This window comes from Dreissena polymorpha, chromosome 14, assembly GCF_020536995.1.
Source record: "Dreissena polymorpha isolate Duluth1 chromosome 14, UMN_Dpol_1.0, whole genome shotgun sequence".
NCBI lineage: Eukaryota > Metazoa > Mollusca > Bivalvia > Myida > Dreissenidae > Dreissena > Dreissena polymorpha.
The window spans coordinates 9833968-9850397 of NC_068368.1; the positions used below are offsets into that span (position 1 = coordinate 9833968).

Here is a 16430-nt window from a genome sequence, read left to right on the forward strand (position 1 = left end):
TCAAAAATAAAATAATACAAATAAATATTTGTGTTATTTAACCATGTTTCAAAAACAATTTTTTGTGTTGGGGTTCAGAGGGTCGCGGAGGGTCGTGGGGTTGAGAGGGGTTATAGTGTGAGGGTGTGGTCATTTATTTGATGATATTTCAAAAATAAGAAACAATGGAAAACAAAATAATATTTAAAGAGGGGTGGATTGTGGGGTGGGGGATGGCTTGGAGTATATTGTGGTATGTCAGGTAAGTGTTGTTTTGTCAAAGTATGAATCAAATCTGATCATAAATAAAGAAGTAAAGGCACTTTTAGCAAACTTGATTAATTTGACCTTGAGAGTCAAGGTCATTCCAATGTCAAGGTCAAAATCAACTTGACATGTACAGTACCCTCATAATAGTATGAAAGTATTTGAAGTTTGAAAGCAATAGCCTTGATACTTTTTAAGTAAAGAGAATATAAACACAAAATTTAACCAAATATTCAAAGTTACTAAGTCAAAAAAGGGTCATAATTCCGTCAAAATGCCAACCAGAGTTGTCCTGTACAGTCTCCATATGATAGTTAGCATGTGTTCCAAGTCTGAGAGCAATAGCTATGATACTTTAGGAGTTAAGTGGATCAAATCACAAAACTTAACGAAATTTTCAATTTTCTAAGTAAAAAGGGGCCATAATCTGTCAAAATGCCAGTCAAAGTCACATAACTTTGCCTGCACAGTCCTCTTATGATAGATAGTAAGTGTTGCAAGAATGAAAGCAATAGATTTGATACTTTAGGAATAAAGTGGACCTAAACACAAAACTTTACCCAATTTTAAATGTTTTATGTATAAAAAAGGGCAGATAATTCTGTCAAAATGCCAGCCAGAGTAATCTTACTTTGCCCGCACAGTTCCCTTATGATAGTAAGTAAGTGTACCAAGTTTGAATGCAATAGCTTTGATACATTATGAGAAAAATGGACTTAAACACAAAACTTAACCGGATGCCGACGCCGACGCTCAGGTGATGACAATAGCTCTTTTTTTTCCAAAAATATATGAGCTAAAATGCTTCAAATATTATTTAGAACTTCAAACTAAATTAAATGTTTATTGTATATACTTCGCACCAAAATCGTATTACGATATAGACCAATTTGATACTAGATCAACGTCAAATTACTGTGTTGTCCTGCCTTCGACACGAACACCCTTAGCTAGCAATACACAATTAAAATAGACTTAAACATGTATAATTGAGTCATATAAATTGTCAATTGTTTATGGAAGTGGGACAAAGATTACCTTTTGTTTAAGATTTAGGTCAAACGATCTTGTATAAAACTCTGGTCCGTCTTTCGATTCACAGGATACACCAGTCAATCTTATACCAGAAATCGACTTAGTTTCGTTTTCGCCTGGAAGACAGTTTTCTTCCTGCAAATAAATTACACATTGTTTATACGCATGACGTTCGGCCTGTTTTAATTAACGAAAAATAAACCGCTTTAAATTTACAGTTCAGTTACAGTTGCCTGGGTTTCATGAAAAAACAAGAATTGATTGTCTGCTATTCTTTCTGTAGTTTAATTATATTACCGAAATACACATATATATGGAATAGACTGCAATTTTGTAAAATTATTTTTTAGTTGCTCCCATTACCCCATATCTTTCAATGGGCATAACGAAGTGATAGCAATGAGTTCCACCCGTGTTTAATCGGGTTTTAAGTGCATCATACACAACCATACGTATTTTGTTCACCTCAGACATGGACTCATCAAAGGAAATAATCAGTTCAATTTCCTTTTCACATATCAGTCTACAGAAGTCCACAAAACTGTGTTCTAGAGGAGCTTGTGTGATGATGAATCTAGTCGAAAGCTTGAAACTCTGAAGCAAATCAAAGGATTAGTATTTAATGTATCTAATATTTTTATTAAATGCGGTTATAAACGTCTAAATTCACATTTGCAGCACAGAAACATAAGACATGAATTTCGGACCTTTTATGAAATAAAGACAGTCAACACATGTAAACATGGTTGCATTCCGTTGTGGATTAAAATAGTGCCCTTGCCCATCATGTTTCATGACGCTATCTACTATCTTCTGTGTGACCATGGTTAAACATGGTCTTTAAACCATCGTGAATAATCGCGTGTTATGTTGATTTCATTAACTATATGTACCTATTACTTAATATGTGTTAATTAAATATTTCAAATTAGTTTCAAGGTACACATTAGAACATATATGAATGTCATATAACACATAATACACTGGGTAAACTTTATATGAAATTTGGAGGTATATACAGTGCATAACCCATAGCACTGTCATAGGCAGTATGTAACAATAAATCAGTGCACTTGTCAAACATGTTTAATTTGCAATATGGTTAATCGCCTTATAGAGCCACTGTCGACTTACGATCGATCATGATTTTTTAAACCCATGATCAATCACTTTTCATGGTCTTATAGTTTCCAATTAAATATATCATAGACCGTGTGGTTTATAGAAAATGATTTAGTACAGTGGTCAACCATTGTTTAATTATGATCTTTAGGCTTTGAGTATTAATTGAAGCTTGCCTAGTTAACTAAACAGTGTCTTTTTTTTTTCTTTTATTATGCTAAAAAATGAATTTGGAAACGTTTGAAACACATTATATTGATACGAATACGGAAGATGACTGTTAAAGATAATGATGGTGACAGCAACTATAATCAATATTAAATAGATTTTAATATCTTATTTTCAACATTGATTCATCGGCAAACAAGACAAAAAAAGACAGAATCTAATACCATGAAACATAGTATACTTTAGTTAAACTTGATAGAAATTCCTTTGCAAACGTAAAAATGAAATTAAGAGAAGTGAACTAAGAAAAAGACAGCGGTTTTAAAGTGCATGTTTAACATGTTAAACATTGACATTATTTTAAAGTATACAAAACACTGTATTTTAATATTGGTATACCAAACTCAAATCATACCAAATCGTAGTCAATCAACATTTTAACAACATTCGTAACTGCCATATTTGACGAATACTATATTGATTTTTTTAAGTGCAAATATGTATACAATTGAAACTGATATAATTAAAATCAATATAAAAGCAAGTAATATTTACTGTATAATACAGTTTGTTTAGCACTTACTGGCATTATAACAGCATTGATGTAATCGGTCGTGTGCGGAATGTGGGATGACAAATATGGGCGATAATTATCAGCTGAAAATTAATTACATGTTAATTTAAGGAACACAAATATCACATTATGTTTTACACACAATGTAAAGCCAATATACCGTGTGGTAAAATGTAATTTTATTGTAATTATGGCACTTCCTTCTACGTAACATACTCTTCAACAAACATGCCGAATTTAAACAATTTGTCAATGAACACATTTAATCCACATCAATACAAAAAAAAATAAAAAACCACTACAGCAATCTAGTTTATATATAAGGCTATGTATTATTCTTCATACCAGCCAGGATGTCCATTGATCTATTCTTTGACTGATTCTCATTGGTCGTTGCCGATTTGTACGTGTTATCGTCTGGAAATAGTGACTCCTCGGTGCTTAAATCCTGAAACATGTTTCGATTTTTGAGATATTTAAGTAATGAAAGCCTCCCAATAATATTAGTTACTGTATTAATGCGTTGTATCAATGTTGCATCTTTGGTTTGCCCTGATAGTTCTGTTTTTACATGTTTCCAAAGGAACGTTCATGCTTTTTAACATGTTTTTGAAAACACATGTTTTGCAGTTGTGAATTTCAAAGTTTATAGTTAGTGTGTCCTACAACTCATGAAAAGTAACCTTAATGCGGCATTATCAACATGTCTTAATCAACCGCGGGGAATTATTGGATTCCCTGTTATCAAACTTACTAAATACTGTTCTTTGAGCCCCATATTATCTCCACTTAGCTGTTCGGTAGTCACGGGTTGGGAAGGCAGTACCAACATTTCAAGCATCAGCTTGTACAGGTATCGGTACTGACTCTGGAATGATGACCGATCTTGACAATTATTTTCCAATAGAATGCTATGTTATCGCTTTTATACTAAATTACGGTGTACGACAAACATATTCCACGGTCTTGACGTATGTCTGTTTCTTCTCCCATGCAATAAGATACCGCTTTTATAGAGAAAATAACTGTACAACAATACATTTTTATGAGTGTCTTCTTTGTGGAAAACAACAACAAAGATTTGAACAAGTGTTCAATCTTCATATATCACGAAACTACTAATCGGCTTGATACACTTACGGCAGTCTGCACCATGTTGACCCTTTGGGCGCGCAGGTTGGTCACACACTGTGGGATATCAATGTTCCCGGTCTCCTTTCCCTGATCGTAGAGATAGTCCATTGCAATGAAGGTCCCGGTGCGCCCAACACCAGCGCTGACAGCGGAAACAAACATATAGCACAATCGTTACTCAATTGAAAACCCAATAAGTAATCAAACCAATCCATTTTTAACCGATGCCATTTTTCAAATTTCGTTTTTTGGTACAGGATATATGAAATTGCTCAGCATGTTTTGGTTAACGAAGTTATAGATTCTTGTTTAATTTAAGTACGCTATTGCAAATATATATTGTGCACAATTTTGAACTAGATATCTTCGCAAACGGTTTCTAGATATCGTGTGTATTCGAATTTCAAACAAACAAAAACGATTTGAATATAGACCCGTTTCCCTCCAGATCAATTGACGTCTTTCTTTTCTCCCAAGTAAACATCTTACCCGACTTGTATCCAAAACGGGCAAGGAGGGTATATGGTACACCATATAAAGTCAAGAAACGAAATCGAAACCATTAGTGTTACGAAGATGTGCGTTATCATATGCGTTGTGTTTCACATAAAACGTCTTAATGCGCAGCACTATAAATGATTCACATCGCACAAAGTAAACAACAGTCTGAAATACGAAAGTGCCACAGCTTATTTTACCTGCAATGTATGAGCCATGGTTGTTTGGCGGTTCTCTTTTGACAACTTATCTTTCTCCAGAATTGAACGAGGCTTGTGCTGCTGGTTGGCACGTTTTTATCGGGCCAAGTAGTGTAGTGAAACTGGGTCACGTTGCGAGAAATATGAGGTTTATCCTGCAATTGATTGTTCTTTTATAGACTTTTACTACTTCTTCATTTCACATAAGACATAATGGAAATTACCTACGCACTCGAAATATTGTTACGCCTCTGGAACATTATTTACTCGATAAAACTGTCAATCGAACTATTATTCCAAATATTTTACTTATTGAAAAATGTGTCGTAAAACGAAAGTATCTTTTCGGCATTGTTATATTTAAGATTTGAAAATGGAACTACAAGAATCAAAACAAACCTTTTCATGCAAAGTAATCGTTCGAATTGTATAACATGAATAGTCTTTTTCTTCTGAAAGTGTGACCGCAAAGGTGCCGTGTATTATTGGTTTGCTTTCGCCCCAGTATTTCAAACATTTCATCTGAAATTCGCAAGTTTATATGAACAACGATTGCAAAACAATATTGCTTGAGTTTTCTATATTTTAAGTAGTTTTACTGCATGAATGTTATCATTTATGTTGCACTAAATTCAGTAATATATATTACCTGCTTAATGAACATGTTACAAATTTCATAAGGCCATATCCCTAACGTAAATTGAAATATGTAAGAATTTATTTTTTTATTTGAAACTCATGATTTAATCTTTATTTTATATTAATTCGCAATACGTGTGACCCTTTATTAAAAAAAAGATGGACGTGCGTCGTAATTACATTTTTTGTTTATGGACATCTTATGTTACATTGTTATTTTTATTTTATGCTCAAAATGACCAATGATTGAAACAATAAAAGACATGGCGACCTGTATTCTAATATTCATGTTTTTACGCAACAATTGACATAATTTAATTATTTTTATCAAAAGAATTATCGAGTACACGTCCGTGACAACGAAGTCAGCAACATATATTTGTACACGCACCTTTCCTTCTTCAACGAGTTTCGTAGCCATAACAATAATACAGACGTCTTGTTCCCACACCATTCTCCAAAAATCGCCTACCATTGGATTTACTGGACCTGAAAGCATTCAAGTGTTAGGCATTATACAAGCATACGGGCACATTAACAAAGCATTTCCGTCTGGTAGTATATGGTGTAATGTTTGAAATTGACATTGATCAACCGCGTGACATTTAATACTAGCGAATTTATCACCCGATATTTGTTATCGACTTTATTTTTTATTGATACATATACACGTATCATCATCAGCTATTTACGCGATTCGTTGACATGAAAATATCATGTTTTAATACATGTGTAGAAACTGTTTTACCTTGAGACGCAATATACTTTTTTTCTTCCGTGTAGCCCTACACAAAACATATACACAGGCTGATCATTTATTTTATTTCAATGACAATAATAAATTTGTAAGATAGATAACACTTTATTTGGTATGGTATTCATCATAACACATTGAGTATAAACGTGTTCGAATAATAATTCCTAACGGATAATAATGGATATATTTTTTCATACACATGTTTTACACCACAAAATATTTGACCGAGTGATAGTTCCTACTTAATCTCATTTATTCAATGCTGCTAATTTTCTTTAAATATTGTAATCATGTTTTTGCTCTTGTCAAATAACTCGGCTTTATATTGTTTGTTTCAATGTCATACTATTTGTTTGCAAATTCATTTAACAAGGGTATACTCATTACATATGTATAATGCACTATTTATAAGCTCTTCATTGTCAACCATAAATGTCTCACGTACATCGACATGGCAGGCGTTGATGTAGTCGGAAGTTGGTTCATCGGCGATTCTTCTGAGAATCACTCGAGAATGGTCGTCTGCAAGGACAAACACGTGATCCAATGATATTTCTTAAAGGCTATACATTTGTTAAAATAGTTCGAACGTTTAATTGCGGCAATACTAGTATAGTTATGCGTTTCAACGATGGTTAGATCATTATAATAAAACTGTTATTCTTAAAAAATGTCATACAATTAAATTAAATATTGTAATTATAAATAGTGTTATCATGTAAAATATTTATAATTATTATTAATTAAATTATAATAATATCAATTACAAAAAGAGCAAGAACAAGAAGAAGAAAAATAATAATATGAGTAATTACAATAATAATTATACTGGTCATCAATATAAATATAATAATAATGATAAATATAGTTATTATTATTATTATTATTATTATTATTATTATTATTATTATTATTATTTTTATTATTATTATTATTATTATTTCAACGCTTACACACAAGCATTTCGCAGTCATATAATAAAGACATAATGCATTTTGTATAAACGAAATAAATCGTATATTAACAATATATAACACTTTAATAAGGAAGGTTATATTATTTAGTACTGTATATATTTAAAGCGTCTTTGCTTTTTTATCTTGCTAATATCTAACTTACATGCATACATCTCCTTGTATCTATTTTTGCCTGTGGCTGCAGATGCCACAATCGTCGGATGTTGAAGACCATATGGTATTTTCTGTTCAAAAGCCGATTATTTTTCAAAACGAAAACGATCGATTTATTCATATTAAAATAGTTTATTCAACCATTGGAATTGGTGTCAATCAAAAGTTTATGCATTACTTCATTTTGATGAAACGACATTCTTTGAAAGTTATTGCTAACTTTTGAAATTGAAATAATTTGGAAAAAAAATATCTTCGACATTTTACTAACTAAATGCAAGGTCAATATTGCATACTGCATTAATAACAACATTGCATTAGCCTTACATTTGCCAAGTCATGTTATACTTACGTCGAATTCTTGATGAAAGAGTTTTTCGTTCTGGTAGTTGTCTCGTACAAACTCTTGCAGTTTATCGACAGCAATGAGACGTATTTCGGTACGTTTACGTTCTCTATGGAGTGGTTCGCTGTTGTAGTAAAGGCCGTCTTCATCTGGAGACCCGGTGTTTGCATACACTGCGTTTGAAATAGCTTCATTTGGGCCTTTCAGAGGTTTAGTCGTTGACGTTGTCGGCGTTTGGTCGATTTCTGCACATTCAGACAATTATCAATACACTTGTGTAAGTGACAAATGATTTGAGAACCAAAATGCATATATACAAATGTTCATTATGTTTTTTAAACGGACAACTTACTAGAATCTTTGTCATTTTGAATCGCAACAAGAATGTCGTCGAACTGGTGTCTGAAAAGAAAAATTTACAGTTGTAAGCTGACAACAATAATTGTGATTTCATATTAAAGTCATGTCCACAGTGAATATAAGTGCGTACGTGTCCACTATTACGACTACTAAAGCATGTGTATTTATCTATCAAGAGTTCGTAATATACAACATATGGCAAAAATGTTTACTAGAAACAAAAATGCAAAACGTAAATCACCTTTTTGTTGGTGTTGAACGCTTTCTTCTAATTGCGATTATTGATACAATTATGATTGCGATTACCACAATACCACCAACCGAACCACCAACAGCTGGTCCTGTGAGCTCAGACTGATTCACTGAAACCAGGCATTCAGTGTATTTATCTAATTATGAACATAAGTTGCATTTAATGTCTGATTGCGTTGCATAAAATACTTTGTACAGAAAAATATTGTTTAAAGAAAACTGTAACTGCCTTCCTTACGTTGTGTCATACAAAGATCGCCAGCAAAGCCTTGTTCACAGCCTTGTGAACATATGCCGTCTATATGATGACACACGCCATTACATTTGCCACATGCTGCTGAACAATTGTCTCCAAAGAAACCGACATCGCATGCTAGAATAGTGAATACCAAGTTTGTATATGTATAAGGTCTAAGAGCAGATTGTGTTCTTTGTTAAAAACAAACAAGTGAACAAAAATATTTGAAATTAGCATGATTAAATTGAAGTACGTTTCTTTGACACACAATTTTGTCGTTAAAATTATGGTATTCACAATCATTTCATCTTTTTTCGGCAAAGCATTTAAACCCAGCATTTCACCTTAGCTGACATTTGTAAGCGATCAATCAATTTCAATTTAAAATGTCCCGCTGGTAGGCCTGACACTTTTTAAAGTAGAAAAGGTGCAATCTACAACCAGTTTTCACATTTACATTTTATATGTTATTCAATCGCCTTTCTATGTTGGGAAGTATAGGGTAAGAAAAGGGATACTACAGTGCGTTTAACAACGATGTTAACTGCGTGTTCAGCATGAAACAATTGTATCTCTAATGATAAGGCTTGAGGGATTGAGCAGTTTTACACTCAAGACATCAATACAGTCTGTGTGTGGCCTTCATACTAACAAGATTGCCAGCGCCAGAGCGGTTGTACTTACAGACTGTGTTCTCATATTCATTAATTATTACGATAATGCATTCAGGGCACTCGTATATTTAAGTATTGTTGTTCAATAATCTGATATAAGCTTTGACGAAAATATTCTTAATTGTTTGCGAAATTGACTGTTAAACATGTAAATGTGTAACGCTTTATACAAGCCGCCGTTTTAGCAGTGGAATCGTTACCTCACTTCAATAAATTGCATTACACATATCTTGTATAGAGATCTGCATTAATTATCAAAGTTTTTTTTAACATAAACTGCTAATTAATAAATGGTATTGTTGATGTTTTTCATAATGTAAAACATTCGACGTCGTGTTAATTGACCTTTCGACAGCGAGAGTGAAGCCACGCCCACCGATTTCAAGGGGGGTCACTCCGCCGAAGTCCGTCATAAAAATGGCTACGCGAATCGGCCGCATAAGTGAACCAAAAAGGCCTCATGGTATACCAGAAAGGCCATACAATAGTTTTTATTATCATTGAATAGTGGTGCTGAATATAATTATCATATCTATTAAATAGTCAAAACTTTTTTATTAGTCTACTTAAAAGCCGTTAAATTTATCATCAAAGTCGGCAAAATTATCGCCAATTATCGCATACAGTATGAATTGTTCGTTAGTCACAATATTTTTCCTTGAGTAATAGATGTTTCAGTTTTTTAATTAAAAGCCGTTAATTTTTGCAACCGATGGCAACATCGCAAATGTGGCACAGGTAAGTAAATTTATTATAATAGAAGACGAAGAACGTTTCTATTGAAATCCGATATAACACATATCTACAATGCGTTTGGTCAAAATGACCCATGCGCATTGTTATAATCGTATAACAAAGTCAAAGTCGTCAAAAAAGTAACATACACAATATATTATTATATATTATTATTTCCTCGAAAACTATCTTCTGCAATGTTTAAAATATAAAAAGTTGAAAGAATTTTCATGTACAAAAAAACTCGCTAATCAGACCGGGTTTTCAAAGGGTCATTCACAGTTTGCGGCATCTGTTTTGATAACGGATTAGTAGAAAGCCCACATATGGTTTAAAATGACACTTATTGGCCCCTATTGATAATTACTTGCGCATTTGAAAATAGTTTCTTAACTTACATTAAATTTGGAAGACTTAAACCGAAAGAAATAAAAAATGTTTTATTCTATGTGATATTATTAAAAATAATAACTGATTGTCTTTATTATTACGATTTCATTAGCATTAAAAAAATCTAGCAAAGTTTATAATGTCTTATTTATTTGCCGACTGCATTAGAATGTCAAATTTATTTAACGTTGGCCACCTTTGAAAAATGGTTTTAAATGTTCCTTTCTAATTTGTCTATATAGAGGATAAACAAGTACAAAGTTATACTCTTTTTTATAACGTGTCCGTTGCAAAACTTACATTTTCTATTTTCGCGTACTATCTTATTATAACGACTGTGTTTTGCTTTCGGGCGATCGTTTAATATGTTGAGATTAAGCTGTTCGTGTGGACGACCACAAAGACGAATCCAACGTTTGAATTTTTCAAGATTAGTACCCGGTTGAGGGAACGGAAAAAACGTACTTCCATCTTTTAACCGTTCTGGATACCTTGTGTCTGAATAACAAGTGCCATAACAGCACCTTTCAACCATTTTCTTTGTTTAAAACACAGAATTACGTATAAGCTTATGTGTCGGACAACGGCGAGTTTGACGGACAAAATGGCGGATAGTAACGGGCCTAATCTATGCTGTAATCTGATTGGTTAACAAGCCTGTCAATCAATCGGCTGTCGAAAGGTCAATTCCAATGATTTCCTTACAATATTACTATGATTAATTGTAATATAGATAATTGTATTTTACCTTTAATGCACATCGTCCCGTTATATCCGGGTCCACATGCCCCAGGGCATACGCCGGACAGTTTGTTACATGGCACCTTGTTTTTACAATTACCACAAATTTGCTCACATGCAAGACCATACCGTTCGTTTTCGCATTCTGTTTAATTAAACGTAAACAATAACATATATTTGTTTTACTAAGTAATGCGGGATGTTTTCATTATTTAATTGTGGCCATCATTCCAATAACGATGTATGGAAAGTTTCGTATTCACTTATAGCATATATATAGTCGAGTTGAACACTTTTCAAACGAAGACATATTTGTAAAACGTAATTTTTAAATTGTCAATCATTATTAAATATTTAAGTGCGAATCATGTCAACATGAATTTGAAATGAAGTATACCATGAACGCAGAGAGGACCTTTGTATCCTGCAGCACATCCATCTGGACACATGCCGTTAGTCTTATTACAGGTAGCGTTGTTCAGGCATTGACCACATTGTGTAAGACAGCCCTGACCGTACCATCCATTGTCGCAGGCTATGTGAACACATATTTATTAAAATCATCGCTGATGTAACGACGTATTCAAATATCATTGGTGTAATCTTTCGATGGTGTATCAAATAGCGCATTTGCAAAACAAATTGTGAGAATTACATATTGCAGCACCAATGAAAAAAGTATTTTTTCTATCTTCTTACCATTGATTAAAAAATGAAAATTAACAGTAAAATAGGCATCACTGAGGCTGTAAACAGGTTTCATTTACATGCATGCGCAAGGTTGATTTTGTTATTGAACGAAATAACATAATTATGATTTAAATATTGAATGTATGGTAAACACATTTATCAAATTTCAATAATAAATAATAATTAACTTAAGAAACATAATAGTTGGCTAAGTGACTAAAGTAAATTGTTGTCATGAGAATAAAACTAGTGTCATCGGATGAGACAAGCACCCACGCAAAATTACCCCACAATTGGGCAATATTGTTTGGTAAATCAACTTAAACCATTTTCAAACTCGATATTTACATCAATAGAGCACAATAATGTATGTAACAAGTTCATGGACATTGGGGAAACAATCCAAAGAAGTTTTCAGGTATTTTAAATTTGCATACTGACTCTGGTTTTGACCCCACATTACCAAATATCAAACTTTGCTGAGGTAACACAATTTTATTGTTCTGGCCAACGTTTAAGATATGTCAATAATACAGCTTTTAGAGTGTTAACCATTTATAATGTTTAATACGGCATGTACGTAAATAGCTGTCTCTGATAAGATAAAACTATTAACTTTTTTACTTACAGAGCTATATCAAAACCTGTATTACTTAAAGAAAACAAAATAAAGACATACAGGCAAATGTGTCATCGTTATCTGTTTCAAATTGTGATAATACAACTTGGAACACTATAACTTATTGAAATATACATGTTAATTTCTTGGCACACAATTATGACAAATTGTTGATAGTTAAAACCATTTCAAAACACAGAATCATGCACACTTTCATATCTAAACATAATATTAATTTAGGGGCGACAACTCTGGTTGAACAAATATGTTATCCAGTAGGAAGCACAGGTTATTTATGTTGAACAAGAAGCTGCAAAAGTAAATAGTTCACTTATAAATATTTTAAGACTAAGTGGGAAACATTATATTCAGCTCTTCACATAATACATATGTGCTTAACGGTCAAGTTGGATTCAACAGTAACATTTATTGTTCTTTAATTGGATTTAGCTGTATGCGACATTATTTAAAAAAATTGTAATTTTAATATTCATCATCATCTTCGCCATCGCCATCGTCATCGTCATCGTCATCATCATCATCATCATCATCATCATCATCAGCAGCAGCAGCAGCAGCAGCAGCATCATCATCATCATCATCATCATCATCATCATCATCAACATCATCATCACCATCATCATCATCATCATCATCATCATCATCATCATCTTCATCTTCATCATTTTCATCATCTTAATCATCTTAATAATCTTAATCATCATCATCATCATCGTTATTATTACCACCACCCCCAATAACAACACCATCATAAGCATCACCATCATAATCATCAGCATCATCACCACCATCATCATCATTAACATCATCATTATACAATCATTTTATTTAAAAAAAAGCATTACGCTCCCATATATATCAGTGTAAAAGTTCTTATAATGTTCAGATAATATTCAGAGAAAAGCAACATCAACGTGTGTTGAAAGGTTACACTTGAGCCTAAACTAAACGCTAAACAAACATATCGCAAGGTATCTATTTTTAGCGAAATACCAAAACAAATTTCGATTTTAGCCAAGATAAACTAAGAAACAAATACGTTGAGAACGTTTAAAAAAGATTTTGTTAATATGTGACTTCTTCAGTTTTAATAAGGTTTTAATATAGCCGTATACAGAAGATTTCCGAGCACCCTGACTGAATTTTTTTTAATGACCGTACCTATGTTTTATCTGGGCCTAGATACCATTGAAACATGGTCTGAACAAGTTGTATGATGAGCTGACTACACAAGTGACTTCTTACGAGTAAGGAGCTTTCACTATACTATATTAGGGACAATGCGCCATCCCCTGGAGGCCATAATTGAAACAAAGCGAACATTTGTTTTTCTCTGAGATATTTTAAGAACGAATGTTCTTAGTTTAAACGTATTTATTTCAAACAAGAATGCATTTACACATTTATTTCTTAATAAGTATCATGAAAATTTAACCGTAAATGTCTTTTCTAGACCTAAAACAAAGTTTTACTGTAGACATATTCAGAAAATTGCCCGGAACCCTTGCGGCAGTTTTTTTACCCACTGTTGAAACTGCGCTGAGATATAGCAGTAAAAGGTTTATGATCACATTATATGAAGTTTTTAAAATAAATATACATTCTAAAGTGTGAACAAGGTTAACAAAGTTAAATTGAAGCCATATAAGGAAACTGCCCCGCCCTTTGAAGGCAATGTTGTTAAAACGGCCGGAATCATTTTCGAATTCGGATATTATGTAATGTTTTGACTATTTTTTTTTTGAGGTGGGAACTATAAATAATACGTCTAAATGTAAAATAGCTTTTTTAAAGTTGACCTAGTTACATAGTTTATATTATGTACGTGATACCGTTTCGAACTCCGGTTACATATCATTGGAACAAATATTATGCCCACGTATAACGATCTACCAATAAGTGTGGTCACTAGATTGTTAAGGTAACGCATCCGTAATGGGCACCTTTCCATATTTAATATAATGTATTATATTCTTAATCAGCATCATTTCACTGAAATACAGGCAAAATTTTAGGGAAGCTTTCTATGCTTTTAAAAAATTTAAAAAAAAAAGGCATCATGCATGATTCGTATTTTCAGCAGTAAATGACCCAATTTAGCTATAACGTCGTTAAATTTAACCTTAAACATAGCTTTATGCTTTATTAAATCAAATTACGTTAGAAAAGAAATAAAACGCGTCGCAAATAGTACGTGTTGTCGGCGGGTTTCGAACCTGCGCTGAAAGATCCCCCCCCCCCCCAAATGATTTCTAGTCTATCGCCTTAACCACTCCGCAACGACAACTTCACATTAGTACCCGCTTAAATTAGATATCCATAAGTAAACAGGTAAAAGGGCTCTTCGATCTTTGAAGAAATCGCGGGAAACCATTACGGGTGCGATACCTTAATAAGGTAAATGTTTAAGACGGACGACGCATGACGAACAACGAAAAATAAGTGCTGTTAGGTTCAAAAAGTTACAATTCTTTATATTTAAAGGATTTTTTAGTTCAATAAACCACATCGTGTTTTTCTTTTATAATGACTTTTATACAGATAAACTCATTTTAACCAAGGTTTGTTTCTATATAAACAATTTTTTATCCGTGCTCTGGCATATATAGAGTTATCTATTAATTTTTCGGATAGCAATAATAAACACATTTTAACATGCTCTGAATGTTCGTGTTCTAAAGACTCAAGTGTGTTCATTTCGTTGTTTTTCTTTTCTTTTTGGGCCAACAATTTCGTGCGGTTATATACTTATCTGTGTGTCTTAAAATATGACTACTGCATTTGTATAGAGGGACGCTCAACCCACAAATTAATTTTACATTTATTTATAATTTACCGTCTTTGCACATCGTCCCGTTATATCCGGATTCACATTCCCCAGGGCAGAGGCCAGAAACCGTGTTGCAGGGCACCTTGTTCTGACAATTACCACACTTGTTCTGACATCCAAGACCATGAAATCCGTCATCACATTCTGTTCAATTAATAGTCAAGAATAACTCTACATATTTAATTAAGTAGTAGCATCGATGTTTTCATCATCACGTACTTATCAGCAGTAACATTTAGGAAAACGATTTCGTGGATGATTCGTATTGACTAATAACATATAAATCTCTTACGTACTGACAACACATCTTTAGCTTAAATATGATTTTAACATCAGCAATATGTTTAAATATTCTTTCAAAACAAGATCTAGTCACAAGACGTTTTTAAAGAGTCAAGTATTATAACATATCTAAAGCAAAAGGGCTGTCAATGGGAATCAGAAAAAAAGAACGTACTTTTTTTGCAGAGAGAACCATTATATCCTGCAGCACATCCATCTGGACACACACCGGAAGTCTTATTACAGGTAGCGTTGTTCAGACATTGACCACATTGTGTAAGACAGCCCTGGCCGTACCATCCGTTGTCGCAGGCTGTTGATATTAATGTAACGTTACATTATTTTCTTAAAGAACGCATTCACAACAAACTATTTTCTCAAATATCAAAACGTTGACATTAAAGTATAAATCCTTCCGTTGTCCTGAATGATATAAAACTGTTGAGGAAAAGTACATTTAAGCGTAAATGTAGTAAGCACACAAACTACCTTTCCAAGCAGTTCAGTCAGAAGTTGCTCTACCACTATCTACCACTTTGTTAATTATTTGTTTAGATTCGGCCTTACCCGTGCGTGCGTGATTCTACGGTAACATCAGTCATAGGAAGGTATTCAAACACATGTGGTGTCATAGTTTTTAAGCAAATAATGTTAACCTCATGCATTATTTGTTCGTTAATTAAACATCCATAATTGTAGCAATTTAAATGTTTAAAAAAAATCTATTATTTACATAGATCTCTATAATC

At 33.0% G+C, this 16430-nt stretch overlaps 1 protein-coding gene across 1 annotated transcript in view; it reads right to left on the minus strand.

The window, feature by feature from the left end:
- Positions 1-16430, minus strand: part of LOC127858671 (receptor-type tyrosine-protein phosphatase kappa-like) — a 130597-nt gene that overhangs the window by 113412 nt on the left and 755 nt on the right. Inside the window, exons 2-4 of the mRNA XM_052395874.1 lie at positions 15406-15543; positions 7856-8094; positions 7493-7574 (exon numbers count right to left, since the gene is read on the minus strand). Coding sequence (XP_052251834.1) covers positions 7493-7574; positions 7856-8094; positions 15406-15543 — 459 coding nt within the window. The remainder of the gene's footprint in view (positions 1-7492; positions 7575-7855; positions 8095-15405; positions 15544-16430) is intronic.